Source organism: Rhynchophorus ferrugineus, unplaced genomic scaffold (genome assembly GCF_030347505.1).
Source record: "Rhynchophorus ferrugineus isolate W39M unplaced genomic scaffold, kcgeb_rfMv2 rfM1, whole genome shotgun sequence".
In the NCBI taxonomy this organism is placed as follows: domain Eukaryota; kingdom Metazoa; phylum Arthropoda; class Insecta; order Coleoptera; family Curculionidae; genus Rhynchophorus; species Rhynchophorus ferrugineus.
The window spans coordinates 88,479,410-88,494,716 of NW_027472580.1; the positions used below are offsets into that span (position 1 = coordinate 88,479,410).

General features: G+C 34.1%; 2 protein-coding genes across 3 annotated transcripts in view; both read right to left on the bottom strand.

Moving 5' to 3' along the window:
• The window catches only part of CenG1A (Centaurin gamma 1A), a 212,717-nt gene extending 198,574 nt beyond the window's left edge, over nt 1–14,143 (bottom strand). For both annotated transcript variants that reach the window (XM_076397289.1, XM_076397282.1), the window contains exon 1: nt 13,653–14,143. In XM_076397289.1, coding sequence (XP_076253404.1) covers nt 13,653–13,830 — 178 coding nt within the window. In that variant the 5' untranslated portion in view covers nt 13,831–14,143. The remainder of the gene's footprint in view (nt 1–13,652) is intronic.
• A 362-nt stretch (nt 14,144–14,505) lies between these two features.
• RpI12 (RNA polymerase I subunit RpI12) lies at nt 14,506–15,113 on the bottom strand. Its single transcript, XM_076397363.1, has 2 exons — nt 14,871–15,113; nt 14,506–14,814 (listed from the first exon to the last, which is right to left on the bottom strand). Exons 1-2 carry the CDS (start codon nt 14,989–14,991, stop codon nt 14,552–14,554), a joined length of 384 nt encoding a protein of 127 aa, XP_076253478.1. The 5' UTR covers nt 14,992–15,113; the 3' UTR covers nt 14,506–14,551.
• Between the last annotated feature and the right edge of the window lie 194 nt (nt 15,114–15,307).

The following is a 15,307-nucleotide window of genomic DNA, read 5'->3' on the forward strand; positions in this document are numbered from 1 at the left end:
ACACTTGAAGTAGCGCAAGTTGTCTCTCTTCTTTGGGAAATGCTTTAACCTCAGGATGGAGTTGATGATGTTGGCAAGCTCTGATAGTTGCTTGCTAGTGAGGTTTTTCAGATGGTTTACTGGTATGCCGTCTGGGTCTGGAGCTTTTTAGAAGACAGACGTTTTATCAGGAGCTGAAGGTATCCGGGAGGGAATATACTCTTCAAAAGATGCACTGATTGGAAGTTTTTCCTCTTCATAGAGGGGATAGTGTCATTTATGATTGACAACGTCTGTTGAGGTGGGCCAAGAGATGGATTGCACTTCATTTGATTCTCGAATTAATTGACAAGAAGCTCGACTTTTTCAGATTTGTTAAGCCGACATCCGAGGAGGAAACAGCGTTTAGTGGGGACACTATGTTCGAATTTTTCCCCATTACACCTTTAACGGCGCACCAGAGGTCATAAGGGACAGTGGGGTTGCCTAGATTTTGAAAAAATTATTCCCATTTCCTCTCGTTCCAGGCTTTAATCTTGTCCTTCGCTTCTCTGATTGCGCGCTATGCCATACGTTTATCCTCAGGATCCAGGGTGACCATCGAGTATCTGTGTCGGGGTTTTATAGGTCCAGCTCCATGGTTGGGTCCTTAATTGAGGGCGAGACTTGGGTGTTCTCTCTTTTAGTGTTTCCAGAATTCCATAATTCTATAAAAACCTTTATCTCCTGGGGAATACAATACTATTTCCAAAGACCAATTCGGATTGTTGTTATCGATATTTGTTCTGATACATGATGAATTCTCACATATACATTTCTGTTCAAACATGAGCAAAAACATAAATAAGTAAATAAATGTTAGTAAGTATTTCATCACCGTTTGTTTTATTTGCATCGAATTATGTCAAATACAAAGCAAATTAGATTACAAAAAAAGAACTCTAATGGTTAATCGAAAGATTCTTATAATTACAAAGTCTATTCGAATTTATGGGTTTCAGAAAGGGGGTTGCACTAAAACATTAATCCAACTCCTACTCTATCAACGTCAAAACAAAGTTGTTCGATGAATTAGCAGTACTTATCGCTACGTAACCAACGAGGAACTACACGATGACCTCAAAATCAAATGGTTTTGCCAAGTTATCCAATATTTCGCCTTAAAACATGAAATAAGGTTACTAAATCGCAGCAACGTGGAAACAACACAACTGGTGGACAACCCACAGGAAATCAGAAGATTGAAGCGAACAAAACCACGCGAACTTCTTTAGTTCATAAGTGTATTCTTAACTTTAAGTGGCCTAATTTAATTTTAATTTGGAAAATACATACTGATGATCTAATGTAAGATATAATAAACAAGGTAGAACAGTCCCACCCAATTTATTCAATCATCAATATCCGAATAGACATTTAGATTATCAGGAAAAGCGATCGGAATAATATCCAGATTTCAGGCAACCCAACATACACCCGAAAATTGTCGATCCGTTTTATTGAACTACAATGCAGGTTTACGATTACGTGTGTATGTGTGTGCAATCGAGGTTAGCGCAAAACATCAACAAACAGCGCGTTATTCGTATTGTTTCCGACAATATATCACCGAACGGCGTCCTTGGCGAGGGAAGACAACAACGGACTGTCAAATGATTCATTCGTCAATTTATGCGAGACAAGTAGGTGTCCGGTACTGCGTATGGTGGCTATGACCACTCGGCACGTAACCTAACAATTTTACCGTATGCACGACGGACGTGACCGGTAAGAAAATTGCGCGATTATAAAAACTTCGGGCGAGGGATACAAACCCGGTCGGGAATCTGTCGAAAATGAATACGCGATACCTGTCGATGGACGGTGGGGATTTTTACCGAAAGCAATCTCGAGTTTATTTGCATGAAAATGAAAACTGGCCGTTGTTTTTTTATACATTGCGCCCTATCGATCATCACAACACATGGAGATATAACATAGAATAGGGATGCTGAAAAATAACGATGTATTTGTTAGCCGATATTAAAAATATATTTCTATAAGCATTATAAAAAACCTTTTAAATTATTTTTAATAAACCTTTAAAATTGCATATCCATATCTTTTTGAACCAATATATCAATATTTTTATTTTTTGTTAGGAATATGTTTAGATATATTTATTGTAAAACATCGAGTATCAATTTATCTAACAATTATGTAAAGGTTGTTTAACAGTTTTTGATCAAAATACATGCAAATACCTACTTCTCGTTCTACATTTAGATATTTATTATTTTAGATTATACTCAAACGTCACTATAGCCTGTTGACATTGTTACGACATCAATTTTTTCAGGATAATTTGTCATTATTTACAGAAATTTAAGGCTGAAGCATGTTCCGGAATGCTTTAAGGTGGCACAAATAATTATGCTCAAAAAACCTGACAAACCTGCAGAACGACTCGAATCTTACAGGCCTATTTCGCTACTACCTGCAATATCAAAGCTATTTAAGAAACTGATATTTAAACGTGTTAAACATTTGGTAACAATACCAGATTTCCAGTTTGGTTTTCGAAATCACAATTCAACAATCGATCAAGTGCACAGAGTAACTGCAGTTATTAAAAGAGCGTTTGAGGAAAAGAAATACTGCCTTGCATTATTCCTGGATGTCTCACAAGCTTTTGATCGGGTTTGGCATTTGGGATTAATCTGTAAGATGAACAAATTATTACCGCGTAACTATTGTCAATTGCTGGAGTCATATCCTTTCGGAATAAAATTTAGAGTATCGCACGAAATGGCGTTCTCGGCATTTAAAACTATTTCGGCTGGAGTTCCACAAGGTAGCGTCTTAAGAGCTCCTGCATCTGCTCTACACTGCTGATATTCCAACAACAAAAGAAACACTACTTGGAACCTTTGCTGACAACACATTTATTATGGCAAAAGATATATATCTGCGTAGGGCAATAGAAAAAGTGCAAGGAGCAGTCAACAAAATCTACAAATGGACGAAAGATTGGAAAATTCAACTTAATAGCTCCAAATCTGCCCACGTTAATTTTGCATTGCGGCGAAATAATAAAAACTTAATTATATCACTCAATGGATTCCTCAAGCAGAATCAGCTAAATACCTTGGAATCCATCTTGACGGTAGATTAAATTGGAAACATCACGTTAGACAAAAGCCAAAACACATTAGAACCAAAATAAAACAACTATACTGGTTAGTCGGAAGATACTCTCAACTTGATCTAAAATCAAAGAGATTGATCTATAATACAATTATAAAGCCAATTTAGACATATGGGTTGCAAATATGGGGTTGCACTAAAAATTCAAATCAACTAGTCATACAACGCTGTCAAAACAAGGTTCTTCGATTGATTACCAATGCCTATCGCTACGTAACCAACGAAGAACTGCACGATGACCTGGAAATCAAATGGATTTGCGAAGTTATCCAAGATTTCGCCTTGAAACACGAAAGAAGATTATTAAATCGTACTAACGTGGAAGCAATACAACTGCTGCACGTCAGGAGATTGAAGCGAACAAAACCATACAAACTTATATAAAGTGTATACCTTTAGTGTAAACTATAGCTATAAGTGATTATAACTTTATAATTGAGGAATACATATTGATATTTTTTCTCGCACTCGTCTTGCTTGTGAATTAATCCAAGTATATAGGAAAATTAGTAATAAATTAATTGTAAATAAATCTAATAAAGATAACATCTTCCAGATAAAAAACTTCCAGCATCCATTAAATTCAGTAAACGTTATTGACAGTTTGGAGCAGAATTCGAAAAAAAATCACCTTATATTTTTCTCTAATGATCTTTCTCATAAAACAGTTTTGTTTTTGAAAAATGTCTTTGTTTTCACTTTGTTCGAATGTTTTCCCAAAACAAGGCAATTATTTTACTTAACATATATAGAGCTATTTATTGCTTTGTTTTATTCTTGAATGCCATGACGTTGACGAAATGTTAAACAAGAAAAATTAGACCCAAAATTGACGAAATTAAATACTGAAATGTACTAAATGTTTTAGCTAAATTCAAAGTAAAACTAACATATGCCATATGGTTTCTTTTAAAGAGTGTTTTATTCGACTATAGCTTGCAAACTGTAATTATTTAAACTATAATTAATATCAAAATATAAGATTCGAGAAAAACGTATTTCAGTATTTCCTAATAAATGGCTTTAATGTACCATATTTCAGATAATACTTTGTTCAATAAAGCCATTCTATAGCACGTTTGAAATTTATTGAACATTATAGATAAAAAGTAGCATCATATTTTTCTTCTTCATGTTCGTGTTAAAAATTAACTGTTACTTGTTAAAAATGTCGATAAAATCAATGAAATGTTTAAAGCTGTCCAGGTAAGGTATTAGGTGTACCGGAAAGTCACTACTTTGGGTCCTGTTACTTGTTAAAAATGTCGATAAAATCAATGAAATGTTTAAAGCTGTCCAGGTATTAGGTGTACCGGAAAGTCACTACTTTGGGTCCTGTTACTTGTTAAAAATGTCGATAAAATCAATGAAATGTTTAAAGCTGTCCAGGTAAGGTATTAGGTGTACCGGAAAGTCACTACTTTGGGTCCTGTTACTTGTTAAAAATGTCGATGAAATCAATAAAATATTTAAAGGTATCCAGGTATTAGGTGTACCGGAAAGTCACTACTTTGGGTCCTGTTACTTGTTAAATATGTAGATAAAATCAATGAAATGTTTAAAGCTGTCCAGGTATTAGGTGTACCGGAAAGTCACTACTTGGATCCTGTTACTTGTTAAAAATGTCGATAAAATCAATGAAATGTTTAAAGCTGTCCAGGTAAGGTATTAGGTGTACCGGAAAGTCACTACTTTGGGTAATATCCAATAATTCTTGCAGTTTCGCACCTTCAAACTTTTTTGGTCTACCTGAACGTTCTTTGTCTTGGACATCGAAATCATTACTTTTAAATGTTCGAAACCTCGCATTACATGTTTTAAAGTTAAAGAATGCCCACCGTAAATTTATACAAACAAACGATCATATTCAGTAGGTTTTTTCTTTTGATTAAATATGAAACGTAATGTGTGTCGCAAATGCACGTTTTCAGCCACGAAACTTGACATTTCCGAAGTGTTAACTACAGTATAAATCTACGGTGTTACTTTTGCTTTGAAGCTTGATATCAGTACAATAAAATGACATATGTGTCAAACATTGCATACTTACATAGAAAAATAGATATTTAACTTTATAGGAAATTTTGCGGAAATGCTTTGCGAACTCCAACATATGAATGTCGCTATTTTTAACTTATTACTTGTTTTAATCGCTATGCTATGAGCCAGGATGGCATCCGATTGGTTAACTTCGTCTCTACAGCACCTTTATCGTTTATTAGTTCATTAGTAACAGGTCAATTGAAAAGTCCCCGGCCTACCATAGTAAAACACATATTTTTAGCAAAATTAGTTTTCCTTATTCAACATAATTCCCTTCAATGGTGATACACTGACTATAGCAACCCTCCAAATATTCGATACCATTTTTGTAGCAAGATTTGTCCATTGCTTCAAAATAGGCCTCAGTTTCGTCGATTACCTCTTCATTCGACGAAAAATTTTTTCCAGCAAGCATTCTTTTGATATCTGAGAACAGGAAATAGTCGCTGAGGGCCACAACTGGAGAATACGGTGGATGAGGAAGCCATTCGAAGCCCAATTCATGGATTTTTGACACGGTGCATTGTCTTGGTGAAACAGCACTGTCTTTTTCTTCAAATACGGCCGTTTTTCGGCGATTTCGTCCTTCAAACGGTCCAATAACGCTATGTAATAATCGCTGTTGATAGTCCTTCCTTCTTCAAGGCAATTCAATGAAAATTATTCCATGCGCATCCCAAAATACAGACGCCATAACCTTGCTAGCCGACTGTTGCGTTTTCCCACGCTTTAGAGGGGGTTCATCGTGTGCAGTCCACTCGGATGACTGTCGATTGGACTTCGGAGTGAAATGATGGAGCCATGTTTCATCAATTGTCACATATCGATGAAAAAACTCGGGTTTATTACGCTGGATCATCTTCAAACACTGTTCCGAATTATCAACTTGTTTTTGGTCAAAAATGAACTCACGCGACACCCACGTTGCACAGAGCTTTCTCATACCCAAATATTCGTGAATGATATGATTTACACGTTCAGTTGATATCTTGAGAGTGTCTGCTATTTCATTCAATTTCAATGTACGGTCATCAAAATCATTTTGTCGATTTTTTTTATGTATTCGTCGGTAACAACCTCTTTTGGGCGTCCACTGCGTTCACCGTCTTCGGTGCTCATTTCACCGCGTCTAAACTTAGCATACCAATCCTTGATGGTTGATTTTCCTGCGGCAGTATCCGGAAACTCGGCTTCAAGCCAAGTTTTTGCTTCAACTATATTTTTCCCTTCAAAAAGCAATATTTTATTAACACGCGAAATTGTTTTTTATCCATTTTTTTCACAATAACAAAAGTTGCTTCACTCAAAATGCTATAATTCACAAACTAATGATCCGGCAGCTGTCAAATTTATCCACGCATCTTTTGAAGGTTAGAGCTACCTAAAAACATATGGATATAATTCTAATAGCGCCATCTATGTGTCAGGCCGGGGACTCTTCAACTGACCTATTATTATATGCATTAGTTTTACTATAATGTTATAACAAATTATATTTGACAACAGTATTTATGTTTAATTATTTTATTTAGATTATAATTGTGTTGTATGTCAAAGTCAAACTGAACTAAAACTTAGAATTGAAAGGGTAACAATGCGACGTTTTGACGTCACAAATTTAGGTGACGTATATACAAAATAACTTTGGATAGACGTATGCGTATATAATACAATACATTCTTATAGTTTTCTTAGACAAAAAAATGGGAAATAATATCGGTACTAACACCAGGCTTAACTCTCTGCGATAAAAATAAATTTTAACGTTAATTTCATTTCATTTAAAATAAATAACGAGGAGTTTTATTTATTTTTCACCATACAAACATCGAAAGGTTAATTTGCGCGACCCATTCTGAATGAAACCATTGTTAAGGGTCAAAGTTGCGGCATATGCCTTCGAGAAAGACGTGTAAACAGAAATTCGAAAGTATTATTTGCTTTTGACCAACAATGGAAAGCACGATAAGTGTCAGCTTTATGGATTCCTGGGTACTAAACTAGCGTTGGGAACTATCGACTGAAAACAGTCGAAACAGTCGATAGTCAAAAAACAGCGACTGAAAATAGTAATTATTATTTTCAGTCAAATGCACGGTTCGACTGGTTCTTTCCATTCGTAATGTCAGACGAAGACGTAGGAGTCCTTGTCTGTATAAATTGTGAGATAGGAAAGGACGGAGATAATTACTTGGAGCTGTTAATTTTAAATGTGTTTATATTTTCCAAGGGTAGTCTAAGCGAGACAGAGATGCATATATATTTATTCGCGTGCTAACTATAAAAAAGAAAAGGAAAAAAATATATTACTAATATCTGTTAACATGTAATAAATAATATAATTTTAAAGAAAGTAGGATTACTTTTATACTGAATGTTCTGTGGATTTGTAAAAAAAATGGAATAATAACACCAGAAAACATATCGTGTTTTAATATATTAATTGCTATTTTTAAACTACATAGCATAATAAAAAAAAACTAAAGATGTTCAATATCCATAAATACTAAATAAAATGTAAACATATATCTAATCATTTAAAAATCTAATCCATGACGAACCTAAAATAGATCGTACAATAACTACAGGACCCTTTTTAAATAAAAGTTTTATTTATTTTTGAACGGAAATATTTTTAAATTACTGTTACTGTTAATTATTTGCCCAGATTATGAAAAAACTCGTCCCGTTTTACGTGTAACTCAGGTAGTGTAGTTTTTTGGGCTTGCCAAAAATCCAATGAGTTTTCTAAATGCCCAATAAATGGCATTTCCAAATACTGCTTAATCTGTAAAGTTGCTGCAGTACTAGGAGTAATTACTTCTTTCATTCTAGCTATTTTTTCATCAAAATATCTCCACATGTCAATACATTCTTGATCCGTAGTTGTTTCTTGAATTTCGAGTTGTGGAACTATATTTATATTTTTTGAAGTTAGAATGGAAGCTACCTATTTTGTGATAACTTTTTGTATTGCCTCACCATTATTTGCAATACCAAATTTTGCTTTTTTAAATCTAGGATCTAAAAATGTGGATTTCCCGCATATCGTGTTCATTTCTAAAATTGTCAGTCTTTTATTGATGACATCTAATAGACAATTTTGTAATTTTTTCCCCATTCACTTGTTAAAATCCTGGATTTGATGGAATGTTGCAGTCCTCTTATTAACGGTATAATTAAAGACATAGTGGGATATCTTTCACCAGATAATACGGTAGTCATTATTTCAATGGGCTTTAAAAGCTGAACACATTCTGTTAAGACGTCCATTCGTCAACAAATATAAACTGTGGTGCTCTTCTTAATAGCCATAAAAATAAAGTATTGAATATTAAAGTAAAGTTTTCCTATCAGAAAATTTATTTATTACAAATATTTAATATACTTTATTCGCCTCTTTAACGTTAATATTTTTAAAAGAAATTTAACAAGTACTACTGCAAAAACTTCTTCAAATCTTTCGGAAACGATGCAATTTCTGAAACCTTTGGAGCCTAATTTTAGTTTTCAAGACTTTAGGAAAAAAGTTTTGACAAACAAAAGGCTTGACAATTATACCAGCCCAAAGTATTACCTATTGTGCCAGTCAATAGTATCTTACTGTTTATCATTTAGAATTTAATCTTTTTACCCTCGAAAACCAGCTTAGACTAGCTCCAAAATGCTGCTATATTAATTTGCAATATATAATTGTTAACAAGCAAACTACAAAAAAAAGCATAAAACCACATATATTACATATAAATCTATATAAGCATAAATTCGACGCATTATTTTCAACGTTGCGCCTAGGACGACACAGCCACATTGTTAAAAATCAGTCGAATGAACTAGTAGAACCGAAAATAGTAACCGAACGAAAGTAGTAAACGACTATACGAAACAGTCGATAGTAAAAAGTAGTCAATTACTAAACAGTCGATAGTCGATTTCAGTCGATTGTTCCCAACACTACTTAAAACGTTGCGATGCTTTTAACTGTTCAATTGTTTTCGTATATTGTAGGCAATAAAAAATGGTCAGAGTTCGACTGAAACAGAACAAAAAATTCTAAAAACTTTGACGGGCATAAATGTCACGTTATTTAACAGAAAATATAGGGTTTATTGCTGCATTTTAGTATATAGTTTGTGACGTTCTGTAAAAAGCATCTGGAATTTATGAATTGAACGATGTTCGTAAAAGGTTTTTTTCTGGAGTTATTAGCACTGTAATGATGATTTACTGTACTAAATTTATGTAATATGGCCTAATACAACGTTATAACTAAATTGTTGTGTTATTATTGTGACAACATGGATGAAAACGTGTTAATGACTATCGCGTGATATATAATTTTAAAGGATTATTTGCGAAAACAGTATAAAACATAATTGTTGGGTTCGTCCAAGATTGTAAGAATATAGTGGAGAAAATTGTTTATTATTATTATATTTAAAGAAATATGTCTTCCAAAAAATGGCATCAATATTTAAAAAAATATTTACACTGCAGAATATCAAAGTAAGATCGCCTAACTATGGAAACAGGAGATATGGTGTAGGAAATGGTGATAATTTATCACCATCCCCAGAAAAGGCCAGTTTTGTGGAAAGAAACTCTTCGATTTTACATCACAATAATGCACCATTTTGGTTACGAGCTATGAACTCCTAGCCAAAAACTCATATTCACCTGATATGGCTCCTATCAACTTCTTTTTCTTTTCAAAACTCAAACCACTACTTCCGAGTTCAAGTTTGAACAAGATACAAAAGAAACTTCGAACGAGAAGGTTTCACAAAAATTTCGAAAATGTGATTGTGATTGTCGATAAATATTTTGTATTTTTTTTATCAATACCAAATATTTTTAGGTATTCATGAATCACATCCATGCCCTCAAGTCCTAAACATTCAATACCCTGAAATTTTATTATAAAAAACGGTATTAATAGAAAAGAGACAAGACACATACAAGTGTCATGGCTAAAAATATAAAAAACAAAAACTAATCCGACCGTATGATATATCAAAACCAGAAGGCGGGGACGATAACATAAATAATTGTTCAAATCATTCTTCTGATGTGATTTGTTTTGAAAAACGTCCAGACACGTCTTGGAGGCGGCGTAAAAAAACAGACCCGATGTAATAAAACAAAACGAAATGTTCTGTTTCAGATTCTAGACATCCGCACTGAATCGGCTAAAAACAAACGCAAGTCGTAACTTTCCAGATCTTCCAGCGGACATAACATGTCTTAAAATAGTTCCTCGCTGCCGTATTGGGTATACCCAGAACATAAGACAGTCTTAAACGAAAAATTAACTCGAGTGAAACAAAACTGTTGTATATTAAGCGAAGCTGTTTCTGTTGAAAACCAATTTTGACAGTTTCTTCAGACTGAAAAAGATGCACATTCTATTAGAAGATACTGTTTCTTTAAAAATTATTTTTTATTTTTTAAAATAATTACATCTTACATTAATTCTGTAAATTCTGTTGTAACAATTCAATTGAAAAGTCCTCGGCCTGACACATAGATGGCGCTACTAGAATTAAATCCATATGTTTTCGATTATCCCTAACACTCAAAAGATGCGTGTATAAATTTGACAGCTGTCGGATCATTAGTTTGTGAGTTATAGCCTTTTGAGTGAAGCAACTTTTGTTATTGTGATAAAAATGGAAAAAAAAAGAATTTCGCCTGTTGATAAAATATTGCTTTTTGAAGGGTAAAAATACAGTAGAAGTAAACAAGTTTCCGGACACTGCCCCAGGAAAATCAACCATCAAGGATGGGTATGCTAAGTCTAGACGTGGTGAAATGAGCACCGAAGACGGTGAACGCAGTGGGTGCCAAAAGGAGGTTGTTACCGACGAAAATATTTAAAAATTCCACAAAATAATTTTGAATGACCATAAATTGAAATGGAATGAAATAGCAGACACTTTAAAGATATTAACTGAACGTGTGCATCATATCATTCACGAATATTTGGGTATGTGAAAGCTCTGTGAAAAGTGGGTGCCGCACGAGCTCACTTTTGACCAAAAACAACGACGACTTGATGATTCGGAGCAGTGTTTGAAGATGATCAAGCATATTAAACCCGATATTTTGCGTCGATATGTGACAATGGATCAAATATGGCTCCATCATTTCACGCCGAAGTCCAATCGACAGTCATCCGAGTGGACTGCACACGATAAACCCGCTCCAAAGCGTGGGAAAATGTAACGGTCGGCTGGCAAGGTTATGGCGTCTGTATTTTGGGACGCGCATGGAATAATTTTCATTGACAATCTTGAAAAAGGAAGGACCATCAACAATGATAATTACATAGCGCTATTGGACTGTTTGATGGGCAAAATCGCCGAAAAACGGCTACATTTGAAGAAAAAGAAACTGCCGGCGCATTATCTTGCTGCTTCACCAAGACAATGCGCCGGGTTACAACTCAGGTGAAAATATGGCAAAAATCCATCAATTGGGCTTCGAATTGTTTCGTCATCCACCGTAGTCTCCAGATCTGGCTTCCATCGACTATTTCCTAATTTTGTCAAAAAAACTCAGCAAGACATCCTGCTTGAGGGATCGAGCATCCGTCAAGTTCTTCTGTTGTTGGAATATCGGCCGTATAGATCAGATACAGAGTGGTCCCAAGACACTACCCTGTGGAACTCCTGCCGAAATTGGTTTAAGTATTCAAAATGCCCCCTTCATACGATACTCTAAATTTTCTTTTGAAAAGATTATAATTCCAACAGTGTACAGCAACTCCGCGGTAGCAATGGAAATCTGGTATTTCTATACATGGTTTAATATGTTTAACAGCAGTGTCTCAATTAATTTTGATAACGTTGGTAGCAGCGAAATAAGTCTCTAAGATCCAGCTTGTTCTACCGGTTTGTCAGGTTTTTTAAGCATAATTATTCGAGCAACCTTAAGAGAGTCCGGAACATGCTTCAGTCCCACACAAGCATTGCATACATATGTCAACATGATTATTGCTTTTCGTGGCAGATCTTTCACTAACCCAGGTGAAATAGTTTTAGGATTGAGGTTGTTGTTAATTTCTGTGGCCACTTTCATCGGATAAATCAGATTTACGGCTATATCGTGCTGATAAACAGGATTTATGTCTATGTAGATTCTATATCATTCTAGCCTTCAACATCGAATAGTTGAAGTAATATTTTTATAGAACAATCGCCTTAATATCGACCGTACAGTGCAGATCTGACCCCCAGTGAAGAAGTGATTTCGGATCTTTTAAAGCAAAGTCAAATCATTCTACGAAAAAGGTGTAAAAAATAATTAAAGGTGCCTGTATTAAATATATCACTCTTGAAGCAGAGTATCTTGAGGAATAAAGTTTATTTCTGATTTAAAAGTTGTTTTATTAGTTAGACCTAGGACATGAGCTGCTATGAGCTGAGTACAATGACAAAACCAAATAATCAAACCATCACAGCGATTTTATATGGAACAGATCTAATAAATTTGAACCGAGCACCGCCTACCCCAGGAACTTAAAACAGTAGAAAGTAGTAAATAAATATTTTGAATAAAATATAGGCTGCTATTCTATCACATTAAAAAATAAAATATCCAATTATTTATTTTAAAAAAAGTACATACTTATTGTACAGTACAGTACAGTTGTTGGTGATATTTAATATTTAAACGTTAAAAATATATATTACTTTTTCACGCCTTAAATATATTATTCCATTTAAATATAAGAACCATTCTAATCTAAAACAAGCTCATAAGCCGCATTGGAATTATTTCGAACAATAAAGGTTTAATTTATCGCGAACAAATATATGCATCCAAATTTAGTAACATTGAACCTATCGATAACATATTGTAGCGAATTGAGGCTTTACCCTAAAATATAAATAACAGAAATCGACGAATACATATGTGGTACGCCCCCGAATCGGCAGCCTTCCGTGCCATTAAAGAAACGAATTGGGTCATGGATGAAAACAAAACACGGCGGTTCCTTTCAATGTCAAAGCATCTGCATAAAATCGACCGAAAACAAACGGGAACGTGATTTATTGGCAGCTTCCTCGTCGAGAATCCTTGTTAAAACAAGCGAAATTCCCCGAACAGATGTCGAAAGAAACGCCGTCGTGCGGCTATCGAAAGGAAAACGACGTAAATCAAGTTAAAATTAAGAGATCGAGGTCAGAAAGCCTCTAAAATTGCATCTCGGTAATTTTTGGAAAGTTGACCAGTCCCTTTTCAAACCAGTATCGCACGAAATACGAAAAACTAGCATGTGGGAACAAAACTTGTTTGGTCTACCTGTTACAATAGAAAAATTGATGTTAACAGGTACAAATTGCGTAGGTAAATCGTCAACACCTTACGGAGGATGCTACAGCATCCAGACGCCTGCATAATAATTACCTTAAAAATGAGAAAAGTAAATAAGCACTTACCTTCAATGCAAACGACGTGATCTCGTATTTGTTGGGCTTTATGTCCATCCGGAATCATATCAAGCAGATCATAAATAGCATAAATAGAAGGATGTACACTCTCGAATCTTTGAATTTCCTGCCTGATAGCCAAGGAATTGTTCAAAAATGAGCTAACCAAATGCATTTTCGAATTCATTTTTGATCCGGGCGGTTTAATTTTCACGCACAAACAACCATAGCACACCAGAAATATTGACAAAAGGTTTGTTTATAGAAAAAAAATAACACAGACACTGATACACAAAAGGTAAACTAGTCCACCAACTATACAGTGAGAGAATGAGATACTTTTGTACCAACAAACATTGTCAGGAAACGTAATTGACTAACGGAGACGAGCACCAAACCCCGATAATTTTTTCAGCGACGCATTTGTGCAAAAAATACATTTAAAAATAATAGGTTAGGTGAGACAGAACCGAACACTCCCACTACCCATTCACCATCTAATGAATTTTACGACAATAGCGCCCAAAACGTGCGCGATTCAACAGCTAAAATACTAAACAACAAAACACAATCACATGATATATAATACCATACAGATTTCTAGTTTGTAAGTGAAATAGGCATTGTAGGAATCTGTAATTTAATAATAAGTACCTTCACCATTTTGTCATCTAAAAACTAAATAAAATAAAAATCCTATTTAATAGATTATTTATATATAACAGTAGTGGATAATTACTACATTTATAACAAATATATAACACGACAAGGTAGGAATAACAAAAGCCGTTAAAATGATCTATCGTACTCTTAGAACAATAATTTTAGAGATTAACTAATATAAAAAAGAAATAAAAACATATTAAACTTAATTTTTATTTTATAACTATATTACACAAGCTAACAAATTATGAGTTTTCACTCTCTTTATATTTACATTTTGTGCAAGTGTAAAACACTGTTTGGCCTTCATCTGCTGAACGTAATTGCAAAGTGGCATAAGACATTTTTTCATTACCACACTTTGGACATTTTCTCTCAACGATAGGTCCTTCATCATTACTTTCGCCCTGATCCTTTTTGGAGGAACTTGAACTTATTGATGAACGGTTATTGAAATGAATGGTATAGTGTATAGCCGATGTACCATGATCTGATTGATCTATCAACACTAAAAATCACCACAATAAAGTTTACTTTAACATGTGAACACACACAAATACTTACTCTCAGGATTGAATGTTTTCATACAAGTGTAACAAGTTAAGCCACCCGTTTCTCTTAATGGGGGTAAAACAGATCCACATTCCCCACAAAAACCTGCTACTTTTTCAAATTCAGTCGGCATTATTAATAATTACAGTCAAAATATGTTTACAATTAAAAGAAGGTTAGGTTAATTTAAAATTTGTGGCCAATCTTCTTCTTCAATAAATTAATTTATAAATATTGCTTCAATTCTCGAAATGTTAATCTTACGAAAAGCACATTGAACACAATTAGAACAGATCTAAAATTACAGTATTTTTTCTATAATATAGTATTTTTACGATAAAAATTATAAACGACTATACTATAAGTTTTACTAGTTGCCTGTGTTTTAAAAAATTATATTTTAATCTACAATTTCATTTCAATTAAAGAATTAAAGAAATATTATTAAG